The 18,868-nt window shown below is 42.8% G+C and overlaps 1 protein-coding gene across 1 annotated transcript in view; it reads left to right on the top strand.

Moving 5' to 3' along the window:
- Nucleotides 1–18,868, top strand: part of mtss1lb (MTSS I-BAR domain containing 2b) — a 73,443-nt gene that overhangs the window by 9,297 nt on the left and 45,278 nt on the right. The window contains exons 2-3 of the mRNA XM_080495616.1: nt 8,777–8,838; nt 8,916–8,989. Coding sequence (XP_080351742.1) covers nt 8,777–8,838; nt 8,916–8,989 — 136 coding nt within the window. The remainder of the gene's footprint in view (nt 1–8,776; nt 8,839–8,915; nt 8,990–18,868) is intronic.

Here is an 18,868-nt window from a genome sequence, read left to right as displayed (position 1 = left end):
GTTCCTGTCCAGAACGTCCGAACCGTGATGATTCCCAAATGGCAAACTAGTGAAAACATCGAACTGTCACAGTTGGATATCCACAATGAGCTGTGCAAATATATTCAGAACATGATTTTACAACCGACATTGATCAGCAGCAACCCTGCAATCAGTGATGGATGAATTATGAATGTTGACTATCTTGTTACAATGGTATGATTGGATTTAGACATGATGGACATTGTGAGGACATTTAGTCCTTGAAGTAAAAGTCCTGGAAAGACAAAAAAAATGAGCAAATACAAGAATTGGATGATTTGATTATGATATCTGGATGGCTGCATGAGAACATCTCTACAAAACAGCTCTTGTCTGATGCTCAAAGTACAGAGAGCATGATCTTCTGACGAGATGCACTGAAGATTGAGCCAGATGAGGACAAACGGGTTCAAAATTTCACGTAGTCCTCATTTGACAACACCTGATTGTGATGTCACTTAGACTCCATTTACACAATGCAACAACAGGTGAAAATGGATCTTCTGTATGTATGTGTGGTTTCATTACTAAAACATTGTCATGTAAATGAGAACTGAATTACAGTTACGATAAGAAACCTGATTCTGAAGGATGGGGATCGGGTTAGGAGAGTTGTTTCCAACCCGGGGACTGAGACCTTCTGCACGGGTGCCAGAGATGATGGAGCAGTCCAATGTCTTTGAAAAAGACTTTCTAAAATCTTGACATTGGACACGTCCCAAATTGAAAACCAAAGCATTAGCTAGAGTTGTGGTGCATAGTTTTATAGTTGACAGTTTATGTAATAACAATCCAAATAGTCGTCTGTTCATACAAATGTCCAAGGACTTCCATTGTACTTCCATTGTCCCAAGTTTTGAGCATACTGCATTATTCTCTGCACACAGCGCCAACTCATGCTATGCATCTATGCGACCTTTTAATTGCTCCCCAATGGGACAAATTCAGTCTTTGATTGATTGATTGAAAAAGAAAAAAAAAATCCCCCAAAAGTTCAACATTTCTGCAGTTGTGTTATTGTTTCAAAAATATGGTTTAGTGTTGACATTTCTTGACTCCAATTCTTTTGTGTCTCCTGAATGTATGGTTAGAGCGAGTTGGTCTGTGTATGGCTGAGAGTGGAGAAGGGAGCGGGTCAGGTCAGACTGCATGTGCTGCGTGTGTCTGTGTCTGTTTGGAGGAGGAAGAACGAGTGGCCAAGTTCTGGTTAATAATAAAGCGGTTCTGCAGACAAGATACTCGTCCTGCGGGACGTTACTGCCTCACTGCCGTAACGTTCCGCATCACTTCCGATCACAACCAAAAAATCGCAACAGAGTTTTTTTTCTGTTTTCCCTTTAAAATGTGGTTCTAAATCTCACAAAATCTTCATTCGCTACAACTGTTTGGCAGTGGGGTCACTCATACAGGTTCTGTGTGAATCAGACATGAACAGTTATCAAAGTTGGTCCAAAGGAGGTCAGTAAGAGACACGTCGTCATCGCCTTGGATTCTGAAGCTCAGATATATTTGTGAGGAGAAAAGTGGCTCACATCCAAAGTATCATTGACAGAAGTGTGTCAAACCCCTCAGCAGGACAGTTTGAAAGAGTCTGCCACAAGCATGTGAGCATTAAGGCTGTTTTATGCTTGACGCGTCCGTGAGCTCTGCACGGCTTCGTGCGGCCAAATTACGTAGTTTTAGCCGCCACGCCCCTCTGTGTGCCACTGTTCACGTGGACGTCTTTGCTCCGGGCGCCTCCAAATTTTTCTGACTTCACAGACGGAGACGTGAAGTCAGAAGTCAGCAGACAAAAGAAAGGCGGAGCTGAAGACACAAAAAGCATAAAGCTGAATATCCGCTCTGGAAACACAACATTTGACTCATAGATGTCAATTTACTTCAGTGTCAGACTTCAACAGAGGGGACATTTAATTTGAAACAATAGTTGCATACTCCGCACCGCTGTCCACTTACAGGATCACCTGCTGGTGTCGAAGAGAAGAAAACTACTACTTCTGCTTTAATTTAATACTGCGGTGGGAGTGTGTTTGCGATGCACTGCCCCCTGCAGTTTGGGAGTGGGAACTGCGTGTAGTATAGATGGCACACACGTTCTCTCATGTTGATTCCGCACGTCTAAGTTCCGCATGTCACGCCTGTGCTTCAATCATAAAACAACGTTTACGCTGGAACTTCGAAGCATGAGAAGAGTGGGATTGTATGTGTTGTCCGCATGAGGAAGAGATGACTGTAGAACGGTGCTATAAGAAAAACGTCAGTCAGCACGGACGGTCTGGAATTATGTTTGATTCAGGATGTACAGTTCTACAAACACTTCAGAGGACCACAAAACCCGAGGGTATCTTTTAACCACACTACGAAACATCTCCAGGTCGGAATTAAGGAGCGCCATGAAGAAAGGCTTTATGACTGATATTGTTATCATGATGTTGATGGATATTTATCACAATATGAAAACAGTCCTGACTACAGCCTCAGGCTCTTTGTCTTTTCCATCTCTCGTGTCCTTCTTTCTGCACCTTGCTGTTGTTTTAACAAGAAAATATGACAAAGTTTCATCCAAACCAAGAGTTTGATTTTGTCACATTTCCAGAATTTCAGTTTAGTTAAGCACCTTTGAGATGTGTTGGAAACACTAATTTGTAGCATGTTATTTGTAGCATGAAGCACGGCTCGGAGCAAAATCCTCTTGATCTACTGAGCAGTCAAACTACTGAGCAGCATCGGGCTAACTCTGCTAGTAAAAATGTCTCTCGTGATTAAGTTGCTGCTGATTAAGTTGCTGGTGTTGTACCAACTATCTTTTTCCTCCTCTTGATATTTTATCAGAACATAATTTACAATCTCTTACTTTTGTCATTCCCATTAATATTATAGTACCTCCAAACCGCAGACATCGCTCCCCCTCTCTCATCTACCTGCTACTGATACGGATGACATCACGTATTACTCTCTGAGTGTCATCGGGGTGTTTTTCCGAGTAAGAGTACTCCGTGCAGTATCGGACCAGATACTAAAAAAGCATAGTAATGTCCTTCATGTCCTTCATTTATCGTGTTGTTCATCATTGATGACCGACAAACTGCAGAACAAAAGCAAATCAAAAATCACAGTCTACTTGCATAGTACTCTGTATCAGAGTCGAGACATGTTACTGTTATCTGTGAGTCCACAAGACATATTGTAATACAAGTGCTCCTATTTTTGTATTGATCGGCACATTTACTACTAAGCAATGACTTTATTGCCATCAAGTAGTTGGATCCATCTTTCTTTCCGTGTAAATCAAAGAAGGCTACCTGTTGGAGGATAGAGTACCAACTGCTTTATTTCAGCTCAAACCTTTTGTTAGATTTCTCTTTCCACCTCTTTCCAGTGAACGTCCATTCTCCACACAGACTGAACAGCAGTCACATGTACTTTATTGAGATGGAGGCAGTGATGATGGTGACAGGAAGGAAGAAAAGACCAAAGTGAAGTGCATGGAACTGGAACTTTCCATAATTTTTTCCCCATAAATTACAAAAGAGTCTTGACTGTGTAATGCTCCTCTGATATAACACAGTGACAGCTGAAACCATTTGAGCTTTAAACCAATGACTTGGGGGGGGAAAACGGGAGATAAAAGAAGGCTGGCATGACGTTTGGTTGTGTTGTGTTTACATGGGCACAGTTCGACCAGTGTGTGCATGAGAGGCAGTCATGCGGGCCCTACTGAGGTTTTTTTTCTGTCACACAGGAAGTGGTGATGTAATAGTATACAATCCCAAAGCTTTTTCACACACTGTCTCCTGCTCGGCGTCTCTCACGCTGATGTGTTTGCCCCTCGGCCATCCTGATATTCCCAGTCCTGCCATCATGTGAGAGCAGTGGTTATGGTCGCGGTCTGTGAACACGAGGCTCCAGACACAAACACACTCGCAGACACATTTATGGAGCATGAACGGAGCTGCAGGGATGCGGACGTTATAACCTCTTTAAAGTGATATGAGGAGCTTCACTGAGACGATCTTTTACTCACACCGACGGTCTGTTTCTTATTCGCAGCATAACCGCTGGATGAAAGATTTAAAAACACAAAGATGTGTGAACTGCCTCCATGTGAGCCACATACTGAAACAAGACGATCAAGCAGTTTCTCTATTTTTTCTTCTATTGATGCGACTGATAAAGTCTTTCTTCAGATGTGTACCTATCTGCCACAGTCAAGTCATACTAAGGCACTTTTTTGAAACTACCACTCATGTGGCGCTTTTCCACTAGTACCTCCTCGGCCCAACTCCACTCTGCTCGCCTCACCTGTACTCCACTCAGTTTCATTCGTTTTACAATACAGTACCACCGCATGCGTGGGGGGAATCATCAGAGCTTTATCCCGTTGAGCATAAGCAACCCCCCCCCATTAGAATCTGTATCTCCTGATGCAGAGCTAGCATTCATTTGGAGTTACAACTCTGCTTTGATATCAGCTAAAATGATTAATAATGCAATGTGGATTGTAACAATGGTGTTTTATTGTGAAGATGTGCATCACTTCCCATTGTTTCGGTTTAACTGGTGCCCCTGTTAACTGGTGACACCAACTGTAAGCAGCAGCTGATGTTAAATGCAGACAACGAAACAGTCTTTAATGTAAATGCTGTTAAAGAATAGGACAGGTACGGATTGTGGTCGTGTTTTTTAACATGCTCTGGCATGGGACGGTTGAGGAAGCTGATCACCAATTAACAGGTTAATCTGAAACACCGGTGGTATCAGCTCGGGGAACTCCCGATCCCAATGGGACATTCGTGAGGCTTTCCCCTCTCTCACCATGCAAAGTGTATTGCATGTAGTTAAGTGTAAGTGTGCATGCTCAGGCTGTGGCTCCATTCATTCATATCATGTGATTTTGATGCCCGAAGCCTCACTAACGGTGTCATTTAGAAGCTGAGAGCTTATTGGCTAGTGCTGATTTAGGCAATGCTTCACAGAACCGGAGTGAGGGGTTTGAAACTTTCACTAGCGGTAAACTGAGTGAGACGATGTTAGAGAATTTCTAGGTATCTCATGATTGTGTAACTTTGTGGTCTTTGTGGTCCAGTAGTGACATTTTCATCTTCGACACAGCAGACCCAGGTTCTCTTTCCTACTTTGCCTTTTTTTTTTTTCCAATTTAATTCTTTTTTTTTTATCCGCTATTTCCAGTGCACAAGCTTTTCATGGCATCAGTGTCTATGTGGTTTTCATAATGTTGTGGCTAAAAAGTTGGGCACCCACTTTACTTTGGCATTCAGTGGTTTCACTGGACTTGAAATAAAGTCTTGCCTCATCGTTATTTACATCTAGAAACACCACTGCATACAAACCAGGAATAATGTGCTTTGGATATTACTGACACATCGCATTAGAAGCAATAATGAAAAATGTAAGGTTCGCTTTACGTTCAGTGTCAGATTTAACCGAGTTTGGTGAGAATCATCCATTAAGTCAGGGATACTGCAGACTGCTGATCACTCCCTGCAGCGCATAATAAGATGTGCACACTCTCTGTCGTGGCTTGGTCACTTGCCTCCAGCCTCTTTGACTAGATTGAAATGCCAGAAATATGTTAATGAAGTGTGTGTGTGTGTGTGTGTGTGTGTGTGTGTGTGTGTGTGTGTGTGTGTGTGTGTGTGTGTGTGTGTGTGTGTGTGTGTGTGTGTGTGTGTGTGTACACGTGCAAGAAAGGCGTCACTCCACGTTATCTCCCATCCACACTACTTAAGCTCTGCAGGGCGCCGTGAACATGCTGCAAAGGGGGTGGGGTGTGTGTGTGTGTGTGTGTGTGTGTGTGAGGAGAGGGGGGCAGCTTTGGGGACCAAGGGGGAATAGGACTGTGATTTCAGACCAAATTAAACTACATCAAACAGGCCAGATGAAAGCGTTACAGCCTCACTCTCTGTGCCAGGCTGACACCACCACAGGATGCCCCACCCCCCCAGAGCATGCACACACACACACACACACACACACACACACACACACACACACACACACACACACACACACACACACACACACACACACACACACACACACACACACACACACCTCTACACCCTCATCTCCAGCCTCCATTTTTTAAGTTTCCTCTGCATTACTTTGATTTTATCCTGGCCCGGCTGATATTTTTCCCTCAGAGTTCCCGTAAAGCTTCTCGGACCTCCCGCTGATATAAATACATCCGGCAACCCTCCCCTCCGGACCCCCACTTCACAGCATTTAACAGGGTTATAGGTTAACCTGGATCAAGTGTAATGTAATAAATGCTGGAGGTGGGGGTGTGTGTGGTGCATGATAGAGCCGTCACCCAGGCTGAAAAAGCTGCTGGAGGATGGAGGAGCAGGCATCACACACACACACACACACACACACACACACACACACACACACACACACACACACACACACACACACACACACACACACACACACACACACACACACACACACACACACACACACACACACACACACACACACACACACACACACACACACACACACACACACTGCTTTGGATTATGTCTGCAGTCCTGCTGCTGCAGAGGAAGTCTCTGATGATTTCACATTGTGTGTGTGTGTGTGTGTGTGTGTGTGTGTGTGTGTGTGTGTGTGTGTGTGTGTGTGTGTGTGTGTGTGTGTGTGTGTGTGTGTGTGTGTGTGTGTGTGTGTGTGTGTGTGTGTGTGTGTGTGTGTGTGTGTAGATAAGAGTTTAGAACTGAGCACCCCAGTGGGACAGAAGACAACAAAGACTGTAAAATACACTCAGGACGGCCTTTTAAATAATAATGGAAAGATTTTTAGTTCTGCATCTTCATTGGAATTTCCTCTTATTTAAACAATTAGATTATGCTATCAAAAGATGTTTTATAGCTTATTTAATAGGACATTGTATTTATAATATGTTGATAATTAAGAATGCACGATCCATGTTTTTTCACTTCCGATTCCGATACTCGATTTTGGATATTTGCTGATACTGATACCTGAGCTCTGTTTGCTATAATATTTTTATTATCATTATTGTTGATTTTATATGAGGCTGTAATGAATTGTACTGATCTATGCATGTATTCTCTCAAAAGGCAACTTGAGGTTAGTATAAGATCAGAAAAGGAAGCAGTACAAACAATTTTTGTTCACTTTGGACAATGTGGGGGTCTGCGTGATGTCATCATCTCATGATAGAATTAGAATTAGAATTCTGAATTAGATAAACTTGTTATATCTTCAAAACCTCAGAATCACTTCATTAATCCCTGGGGGAATTATTTCGCAATGCAGCACAAACTACAATTTCTGTGCAGCACTGTTGCAGCACAAATGATTGGGACTATTTTCAGGGAGTTTTTTGTGGAGTGGGACGCAGATTAATGGAGGTGTGAATCACCTGCTGCAGTGGAAGAGCTGCTGTTCATTGTTTTGATGTAAGTGCCGTTGTCCTCGGCGAGCTGGCGTTTTGAAACGGTGATGTCTGGTGGCAGAGTGGCGCCTCGCTGTACAACGGCAAACATCCACGTTGCTGTGTTGCTTTGCAGTTTCTTTTAGTGTAATCATTCCACATTTTGCAGCCAGCGAACAGAGCGGTGGCAGGGAAACAGTAACATCAGTAACAGTAAAGCACAGACGAGGCTTCATGGATTGGAAATCTCCGCAGGTTGGACCGGAAATTTCCGATCTGTGAATCATATTCGTACTGGAACATGATACTGATATTGGATCGGATCGGCCCCATCCCTAATGATTATACGTATGGAATTACACAGGTCAGAATGTGAGACGTTACAAATGAATGTACTTGTAACTAAATCAGCGATATCTTTCGTTTACACAATCCATCAAATATAAATGTCTCTATATTGATTGATGTAATGGGGGGGGGGGAATTTTGCACAATTTTCAATTGATTGCTTCAGTGTTTTTTCATTTGCTGTGGTGGAAGCTAAAGAGCTTCACTCAGTACGACTCATTTCAACAGAACACAGGTTTTACTAGCAGCGCTTTCAGACCTCAAAGTGTCTGAAAAGGAGCCGGTGGAAGTAAAACTTTAATATTTGGACCCTTAATCTGCACCTGAGTGCAAGTTATCAACCTATTGAGGCCCTGTTTAACAACACAATTTCAACGCATTGTTTTTATGTTTTTGTTTCTAAAAAGGTTCATATTTACTTGCCAACCTTTTGAAGTCAATATAGTTTTCATGTTGGGCCACTATTTGGTGCTGTTGGTTGTTTTTGTAATGAAACCACACACAAAATCAGCAGAGAGCAATCCACTCTAAATATTACCAAAAGGGAGTACATGGATAATTGGACTGACCACCAATTTTTTTTTACGGTGACTTTCAACACGTGCAGAAAAAAATATTTACTTCAACCGTGGTTCACATGCACAGTCGAAGCATTTTAGAAAAGGAAGTCGAAGCGGTTTTCAAAAAGTTGTGTTTTCAGCAACTGAGAGCACCGTTGTCGTGTAACCAAACAACTACAATGCAACAAAAGTTTTGGGTTTTCACAAAAACTAAAAAACAAACTACCATACCATACCGTTTTATTAATCATTCATCAACTGTTCATTCTGCATCATCTTGATTTTGTAACATTATTGAATAAATATTGAATAAATGTGTATTCAGCTCTAGTTTATCAGTTGCTGTTACAGTGTTTGGTACAGTTATTCCACCTGATTGTCCCTGTTTTAACGTGTGATTCCGTCTCTGTGTTGCCAGTGCTCCTATCCCGTGTGGGAGGACTTCAGCGCCAAGGCCACCAAACTGCACTCCCAGCTCCGGTAAGCTTCCTGTCCACATGTTTCTCTCCGCTCCTGCGTGCAGACTGAAGCGTTAACGGGTGTTTCCTCTCCATTAGAACTACGGTCCTGGCTGCTGTGGCCTTCCTCGATGCCTTTCAGAAAGTGGCAGACATGGCCACCAACACCAGAGGTAGGAGAACCAGAACATCTCCTTCTTTTTTGCCTTCTCTTGTGTTGTTGGATTTCAGGAGGATTATGGAGATATTTTCAAGCAGTCTGCTGATCTCTCGCTCATGAATGTGTTTGTAGGAGCCTCAAGGTACATTTTGTCCACATCGTCAAAGAAAATGTTCTGCACTGTATACGGAGGCAGAAATCTAGAGGAAGTGTCTCTGAGAGGTCGATAAAAACTATTTCTGTTACAGGATCGATTTTGTCAGACTTCAGAATGCAAGAAACAGATCAGTTTGATGAAAAGATCAATGTGGACTCAAGTTTTTAAAGGTTGATGCTGGATTGTGGTACAAAATCTGACGTTTCAGGAGGAGATTTCCTCGTTGGTGGCCTTAATGAATCAGGTCTGTGCTGGTTTCACACAGCAGTTAGACATTATGATGATGATGATGATGATGATGTTTTTATTATCAGGTTGAAGTCAATCATGTAGTGAAAACGGCTGAAATAAAACTGTCATCACATGGTTTCTACACGCTCTCTGTCCTGAAGCGTTTGTGAATGGAAAATCTGTTTTTTGAATGCAAAGCTTCTCTGTGCCAAAAAAACCCGACTGAACTTTACAGATTGGTGGTTTATGGATTATTCTGTTGTTGTTTTTGGCTCTGACTGTCTCGACACACTTTATATTCCGAACGTGGGCTTGCAGCTTGGCTGTGGTTTGAATAAAGCGGGGGCTGAGGAGGTGAGGAGGAGGAGGAAGATGTGAGGAGGTCAGACAAACACGACCCTCTGAGGGCCTGTGAGGTTCCTCCCAGGGAGAACAGGATGGAGAAAGACCACTGATACAGGGATTCCTCCTGCTGGTGGAACCTGCGCAGTCCAGCTGACACATGGTGCATGTGATGAAGATAAAGATGAAGATGATGTGGGATGGGTTCTCCTCCCACTGAGGTCCAGGAAAAGCCTCCTGCTGTTTTTACAGGCCAGCCAGGAAGCCAGGAGCCTCGTCAGCCTCCACACACCCCGTTAAAGACAGAAGTGATACAGTGAGAAGATGCCAAACGCCCGTCACAGGCTTTTTGTTCTTTTCGTATTGATGAGTCACTTTGTTTGGCGTCTGCTTGTCCACAATCGCTGCTCTTTCTCATGCTGTGTGATGCTCTATCACTGATTCGCTAAAGGGACGGATGCACCAAGAATGATGCTCTGTGTTGCATCAATGTGCCACTTATTACAGTGTGTGTGTGTGTGTGTGTGTGTGTGTGTGTGTGTGTGTGTGTGTGTGTGTGTGTGTGTGTGTGTGTGTGTGTGTGTGTGTGTGTGTGTGTGTGTGTGTGTGTGTGTGTGTGTGTGTGTGTGTAAGTGTGTAAGTGTAAATATAGCTTAAAGGGTACTGACGGCTCCGTGCTCGTCTTTTGTACCGCCAAGTGGCCAGGATTGAATTTCACAGTATGCACAACCCCCGCCGGCCGTACACTCGGGAGGTGCGAGGGGGGGTTACCAGAGAACTCATCCGAAGAACTGCAACTTCGGCCATCGGGGGAGGGCATACAGAAACAGCATCCCAGGCTTTAACTTTATTATTTTGTCACACCTTCAAAAAGAATTGTACGAACGGTGCGTACAGGATTGCGGCTGGCGGCGCCACTGGTACCGTCTTTTGTCTCATTCATGACTTAGTGGTATGTTGTGCAGTATTATTGGCTGCTATATTCTGATCCTTGTGCAGGTACTCACCAGTAAAACTGACATCAACGTTTGACTGCAGCCTCTGAGTCGAGCAGCGAATCACCAAAGGAGAACAACCATCAGCTGTTTGTAGATCTTTTTGTGCATTTCCCGAAAGTTAACACGTGCCACCATTAAGCTCTAATCTATACCAGATGTGTTTCCATCTGCATTCAGTGTGGATGCTCTCTCTTGGTGTTTAAGGCCCTGTTTTGCAACTTTCATTATGGTTTTGGTGTCCGTCTACATGACAGTACCTGATGGAGCCACTGAAAACTGCCATGGTAGAACTTTTTAAATAAATGTTCCATTTCTGTGAAAACCAGGAAGGCACAACTTTTCTTTCCAGAAAAGTTTCACATTGACTTTGCAACATTTTTTAAAAGGATGTTCGTTTACACAGAAATGGTAGACACTCTGTAAACCACTAGTTGCTGTTTTTTATTTTTGCAATGAAACCACACACATGTTCAGAGACCAATCTGCTCTTAACATAAACAATGAGAATTTACGGACATTTTAGTGGACAGACGACCAATTTGGATTGTAATTACGGTGGCTGTCAACTATAAAACTACCAAGTCCCAGGAGAATATTGACTGGGAGTCATGACACTCCATTCTTTTTGTCCTTCTACTGACTATGTGCACAACTACTACTGTATTTTCCAAATGATAAGTCGTGACTTTTTTCCAACGCTTTGAACCCTGCAGCTTATAACACGATGGGGCCGATTTCTGGGTTTTTAGGGGTTAACAGGCTTCATGCCACCAGATTCTACTTCCGCATGTAGATACATGCTGTTTTTAGCGCCTCTGCTTCTCCAAAACTTGCCTTAAAAATGACATTTCTGCTCTTCGTGAGCTCGTCGGTTGCTGCTTTCCGTGGTCCGGAGCTCCAGCAGCTGACGGCCGTGAATGTTGCGTTCATGTGCATCGCGTAAACTACCCCACTGGACTCTGTGACTGAGAAACCTTACTTGTCAGAATCACAATCAGCAAATAACCGATAAAGTACTTTATCAACAGAGATAAAACGCTTGGTGATTATGTATCTGTCTCTCTGTGTGTGTCTCTCTGTGTCTCTCTGTCTGTTTGCGGGCTTTGCTGCAGGCGCGCACAACACAGCGCTGTGTGCAGGAATTGCCAGCACTATGAAAGACAGATTTGTGAGAATGGATGAAAATATGAGCAATCCCCATGTTCCTGCAGTGAAATTCTTGCCCTGTTACAACGTGGACACTTGCGGCTTATCGTTAAGTGCGGCTTTTTTTGGTTAAATTTTGCAGGTGCGGCTTACATTCAGGTGTGCTCTATAATGCGAAAATTACTGTAGTTACGACTGTGGTGACCAGGATTAGGGTTAGGGGTTAGGTAGGGGTAGGCTAACCAACACATGACCTGGAACTGGAACTGGACCAGGCGCAGCGTTTATAAAAAGTTGGTTTTCTCCCGTTTCCACAGAGGTGGAGTTGTAGCGTCTTAAAGACGTTCCACATTAGGAACCATTTTCAAAAAGTTGCGCTTTCAGTGACTCTGAGCACCGTTGTCGTGAAAACAGACTCCCAGAACACAGCAAAAGTTTTGTGTTGTCGTGTAACAGGTCTTTAGAGGTTTTCATTGTCGCAATGCTTTCATAGTATGCCACTCCAATCATACTTTTCTCAAATCAAGCAAACCTTTTTCACAGCATAGCTGCAAGTTATTGGTATTTTGTACTGATGAGGACATATCGATGAAAGATGAAGAATGGACACGCTCACATGGTCGCACGTCCACTGAACAGAGCCGTTGAAAGAAAGCTTTTCAGGTTTTGATTACGGCTGAGAGAAAGAGGTTGTCGTGTGTGTGTGTGTGTGTGTGTGTGTGTGTGTGTGTGTGTGTGTGTGTGTGTGAGAGAGAGATCCGGTCGTGGGAAGTGCAGGAGTGTTTTTGAGTTCCCGGGTGTGTGCTGAACGTGAGTGAACTCTCAGATGTCCTCTTCTCTCTGCTCTCACAGCCCAACACTCACTCTGCTCAACGTTCCCCTGGGAACACCCTGTGCTTCGTGTGTATGTGTGTGTGTCTGTGTGTCTCTGTGTGTGTGTGTGTGTGTGTGTGTGTGTGTGTGTGTGTGTGTGTGTGTGTGTGTGTGTGTGTGTGTGTGTGTGTGTGTGTGTGTGTGTGTGTGTGTGTGTGTGTGTGTGTGTGTGTGTTTTTTACTATCACTGTGAGGTCACTGGAGGACAGTCAACTAATTTATTTAGGACTTAAACCTCAGACTTGACAATGTTTCACACAGTGTTACAGGTAAATATGTAGTTTTACAGTTAACTGTTTACATAATGTTTTCAATTGAAAACAGGAAACTGCATTTTGCATCCTTGGAGTCACTGAAAACATGACTTTTTGACAATGGTAGAACTTTTTGAAAACGCTCTCACTGCCTCTCTGTAGATTCGGGCAAAACATAGCTTTTCAAAATGTTTCTGACATCTCCATGGAAACGGTGGAAAACACAACCTTTGAAAACACTTTGACTCTGTCACCGTGGATACAGGACAAAACGCAACTTTTCTAGTCACCACGGCCATAGTACCTCGTAGTTGTGCACATGCTCAGTAGATGGGCAATCAGAACAATGTTTCCTCCAGAGTGTCATGACTTTCACTCCATGTTCTCCTGGACTTGGTAGTTTTATAGTTGAAAATCACCGTAATAACAATCCAACTTGGTCGTCTGTCCGTGCGAATATACAAAGTACTCCCATTGGTAATGTTTAGAGCATATTGCTCTCTACTACATGTGTGTGTGTGGTTTCATGACAAAAACAGCCCCAACTTGTGGACCAACATGAAAACTACATAATTTTCAGTGTTTCTGTCTAAACAGGCATCATTTTCAAAACTTGTCTTAAATGAAAACGATGCATTTTACGATGCACAGTTACAGTAAGAAACTTGTTTCTGGATGAGGATTGGGTTATGAGAATGGTTTCAAACAGGGGCTGGGACCTTCTGCATGGGAGCCATAGATGATGGAGAAGTTCCATGTCTTAGAAAAAGACACTTTCTACAATCTTCACTTTGCAAATTGTCCAGATTGAAAAATAAGCTGCTGGAAGGATTGGTGGTGCGTGGGCCTCATGAGGCCCCCCTCTGTTTTCTCTGTGGCCTTCAAAACGTTGTTGAAAAGTCAAATAAACCCAATTGGAACCCAATTTTTCTTAAACATTTTGAAATAGAAATCAGGCAATGTGCACATTGTGATTTAGTTAAATTCATTTTCAGCTGTTGAAGAAGCTCTTTGTGAAACATTTTCCCTTCTGTTGTTGCAATTCGACCTTCTGGCAGAGAGGATAAAACATTTGTGGCATCCAGCAGGGTCAAAGATGTCCGTCCTTTACTGAGCACCATTAATATCAGCTACCTTCAGCTTCAGGGCCATTCTGAATCCTGCTCATGTTGGTGAGACTGGATGTGTTTGGATTCACTGTAGTTCTGAGGTTAGATTGAATATGAGCAGCTTTTCTTTTGTAAATGTATGAAGAGATGTGTGTGTGTGTGTGTGTGTGTGTGTGTGTGTGTGTGTGTGTGTGTGTGTGTGTGTGTGTGTGTGTGTGTGTGTGTGTGTGTGTGTGTGTGTGTGTGTGTGTGTGTGTGTGTGTGTGTGTGTGTGTTGGTTGTTTAATAATCTATCCATTTGTCACTGTTAACAACTCCTCTTCTTTCCCATTCAGAACTTTCTAAACATACGTCTTTTCTTTGAACAATTTCAGTGAAAAAGCGAAAAACTGCAAGTGATGAAATTTAGCAGCTGCTACACCAGCAGTTTAAAGGATCTGAACTTTCTGGACTTTGTGATCTCTCTTCTTCTTTCTTAAATCCTCGTATGTTTTGTAGGTCTTCCTCAGTTCTCTGTTGCAGCCACGTGACCAACACAAACACAAACAGATCAGTCTGATAGTCTGAAGGCATTTCCTGAGTCAGATCTACGACCAGGCAATCAAAGTGGGGAACAAGTTCTACAACCAGTTAAATCTGGTATCAGAAGTTGATTTCCAGCTCATTCCTTTTGCTGATTGCATCTGAAAGCTTGTGTCACCACCTTCTTCCTCCTCCATGGCCCAAAAGGAGCAGAGATATGAGCACGTGTTTATTTATTCTTGCTTCCTTACAGATTAGACACCAGTTGGATTCATCCTCCCAGATTGATAAAATGGAAAACTAAAGAGGGAAGAAAAATGCTGGACAACACACACACTTTTATCAGTATCGACACACCATATTCCCAAAAATATTTGCACATGTGCCTACATACGTATAATAACTTTATTAATGTCACATTCTATGGCCAGGCTTTACGCCATTGCATCAGATGCCTTGCATTGTGTTTGATGATGTGAAGCTTGGACACAACTTCTCGGCCATGAAAACCCTACATGAAGCTCTACACACTCTTTTAGAGCTAATCTGAAGATCTCATGACGTTTGGAGATCTGTATCTGTTGACTCTGCAGAAAGTTGTTGACCTCTGCTCACTATGCTCCGAAGCATCCACTGATCTGCTCTGTTGTTCTCAGTCGATTCCACTTTGTTATCATACTACTAACAGTTGATTGGCAGGAAATTTCCTGGCTGGACTTATGGAACTCTCTGAGCTCCCGAGAGCCACACATTCTGTCACTAATATTTATAGAAATAGTCTGCATGCTGATTAATTTTATTCATCTGTGGGCATGGAAGTGATTGGAACTCCTGGATTCCATGATTTGGAGAGCATTTGAAATAAAGATGTAGATGTAGGTTTGACAGTTCGGCTCCTCTCATGTCCTCTATGGGTTCCCTCCCTTATATTCTCAATATTAGCCAGATTTTGTCCATCTTCCCTTTTCTTATAGTTGCTTTATTCATGCTGCTTTAAGTGACTGCAAATGAGATGTCTCAGTGATGACGATGATGATGATGATGGTGAGGATGATGAGCATGACAATGATGGTGGTGAGGCTCTTCTCTCTACAGTGATAGCAGTAAAGGCTTGGCACAGCAGCAATAAAATGGTGTGTGTGTGTGTGTGTGTGTGTGTGTGTGTGTGTGTGTGTGTGTGTGTGTGTGTGTGTGTGTGTGTGTGTGTGTGTGTGTGTGTGTGTGTGTGTGTGTGTGTGTGTGTGTGTGTGTGTGTGTGTTGAGGTTGATGATCTTGTGGTTTTATTGCCCAGCTGCCTGCCTGCACCCAAATATTATTTTTTATAATTAATCTCATAAATCTCATTGCATGCACACACAAACAGACGCACACGCACAGTAAGAGTTCCATTGAAGAGGTAGCTTGTGGACTACAGTGTGTTATTGGCTTTAATCTGATCAGAAGTCTTGTAAATAACAGGCAAACACATACAAATTTGCATTTAACACTCAGAGTTACTTAGAACTTATTACTTATAAGCTTCCCAAGTTAGATTTTAAAAATAAGGCCTCGATTTGCTGTTGTTAGAAACAGATCAGCCATAACATTATGAACACCTGCCTCACTCTTTTGATCCTCTTGTTGCTGCTTGACAGTAAAAAGTAATAATTCAAGAAAACATGGACTCTTCCAGTCCTCTGGAGCTGTGCCGTAGTTTAGACACTAGGACGTGAACACAAGATCCCTGAAATCCTGGAAGCTTTGATTTGGGACCTTCTGCAAACGTGAGAAAACCTCTGTCCCATAGACACTCGTCTCTATGCAGGTTTTTTTAAATGAAGTGTTTCAAATGTGACTCCTCATGATGAGATAAATGTTCTCTCCAATGAAAGTGGCCGTTCTGATGCTTGAAATACATTGTCTTTTCTTTTTTGTCTTTCATCGTAAGATATTTGGTTTAAAATAACAGTGCGATCTAAGATTCCTGTCAGCGAGATTCACTTTAAAAGTCTTCTTTCACATATCTGCTGTGTCATCCGACAAAACGCAAGCACTCGTGCAGGCACACGTATGCACACACACACACACGCATGCACACACATTCTATGAGGTTCAAGGGATTTCAAGTGTTTGGGTCTGGTTCATATTTTAAATCCCTTGGCCGCAATATTAACACACACGTCCTCCTGCAGACACATGATCCGCTGAGCAGGTTGCATTGTTTGACACACGGCCATTATTTGTTCTGGAGTGCATATCACCTGTGTGACATACAGTATGTACTCATCATCAGGGGTTGTGCAAGTTACTAAAGTTGATATTTGCTTAACTCGTTACATCTTTAATAAGTTGTGCAGCAATAAGTAACTAATGACTTCATTGCCTCCCTCAGTTTGACCTGTTTTAATTATGTTTGTCTTATTGGATTGTTGCTATGACACATGAGCTGCTTAGTGTTATCATGAAGAAACAAAAAGAAAAATTCCCTGGGGCTGAAATTTTCTCTTTCAAGTATTTTAACTTTCAAGTTATCCCATTTACTGGACAACATTTCAATTTGTTTTTTTGTAATGAAACCACACACACAGACAGCAGAGAACAATACACTGTGAGCATTAACTTTAAGAACAGGTTATTTTCAGGGTTTGAGGTCAGATATTGTACAGTTGCTGATTTGTTAAATTATTTAGATTTCAGTGGTTAGTTAATGTCGGACAAACTCAAAACACCAATTTATGACATTTTTCCACACAAGAAAAATGTGCTTTTATGTCAGCCCTGAACACGTTTACATTTCTGCCCATTGAGGTGAAGCGTTGACAGTATTGCATTGCTTGCTCTGTTACACTCAGCACATGATGGATCATGGCGGTTTGTTGTTTGACTTAATATGCGAAAAGTAAAGGTTTGTGTGAGCAGCACATGGTGAGAGGAGAGAAATCAGGGTGGTAAAGTCATTTCCAACATGTTTATCTTACAGAGGAAGGGAGGACGGAACGGGCAGGAAGCAATGAAGTTTATGAGAAATGTGGTTCTGATTTTCACAAACACGACCACCAGTAGAACCAACGGTGTGACAGAAAGGCCACCAGCCGCAGAGGCATCAGTCCTCTTCCTTTACACTCATTTTCTACCAAGGTGGAAATGGCTTATTGGTGTTTAAAAGAGTCGCACGGTGGAAACCAGACGAAGAGGATAAGGACACATTGACGTGCTGTAAATACAGAACGTCAGATGTGAGGCACAGAGATGCTGTGTGGAGGGAAATGGCAGCGAAAGCAACAGCTGAGGATTGTTCCAGACCTCCGATGAATGGACTGTATGACTCTATGAAAAGACAGAGAGGGTCACGCTCGAGAGACTATTGAGTGTCGCCAGTAATAAAGACCGAGATCGGACAGAGGACTGTTGTCAAGCGTCAATTCAGGCCTGTGCTGCGACTGCTGATACTAAAAGCAGCCGAGACTGTGGCTTTAAACATTTACTTCAATGGAAACGTCTACATGAACTCAGGAAACATTGAATCAGCACCAGTGGGAGAGCTGATCTCCTAAAATTTTCCATGTTTATAGACCAGAGCAGACTTGACTTTGGAAGCTGATCGCAGTAAAGATATACAGACGCCTGCGAGTTGGTGCAAAATGCATGGCAAAACTTATGCTAATAGGTTTGACAACTTTTCTGTTTTTAACACATTTTAAAGCTCAAAGGCCCCATTGACATGACAACAGTTAAATTGAAAATGCATTTTTTTTGCATTTTCACTTAAGAAAGGTTTGCATGGTGAAGTCAATGTCATTGGTTGCGCCATTGCTCAGGAGTTGGAGCAAAGCCGTGAGCCTCCGTTCTCTGTGACACAGCTTTTTCATTCCGAACATCAGCGTCCAGCTACCTCCTCTCCTGCACCTTGTCGGAACATCAGCAGGCAGTGTAGCCCCAACATTTCATTAACCCAGTTAACTAAACAACCAGTGAGCACAAAGTGAAGCATGTGAACAACAGCCGGTGGGTTTATATGGGTTTACATGCACATAAAACCCTCATTTGAATACTGAACTTGAAAGTGCAATCCGTTTGCATGACCAGACTTTATAGAGAATTTTAGTAACTGGAGCCCCTCCATGAGTTCACCAAGTACCACAACACAAACGATCGATCTGGAACCCTGTGGAAATTCAAGTGCCTGTTTCTTTTCTCTGACATGTTGGTGGTTTTGTCTTTTTATAAGTTCTTGCCGTGTGACATTCATGAGAGTCTGTGTGATAAAGTTGTTGCTATGA

Source organism: Blennius ocellaris (assembly GCF_963422515.1).
Source record: "Blennius ocellaris genome assembly, chromosome: 1".
Taxonomy (NCBI): Eukaryota; Metazoa; Chordata; class Actinopteri; order Blenniiformes; family Blenniidae; genus Blennius; species Blennius ocellaris.
The sequence above is the reverse complement of the archived record's forward strand: the minus strand, read 5'-3'. Positions and strand labels throughout refer to the sequence as shown.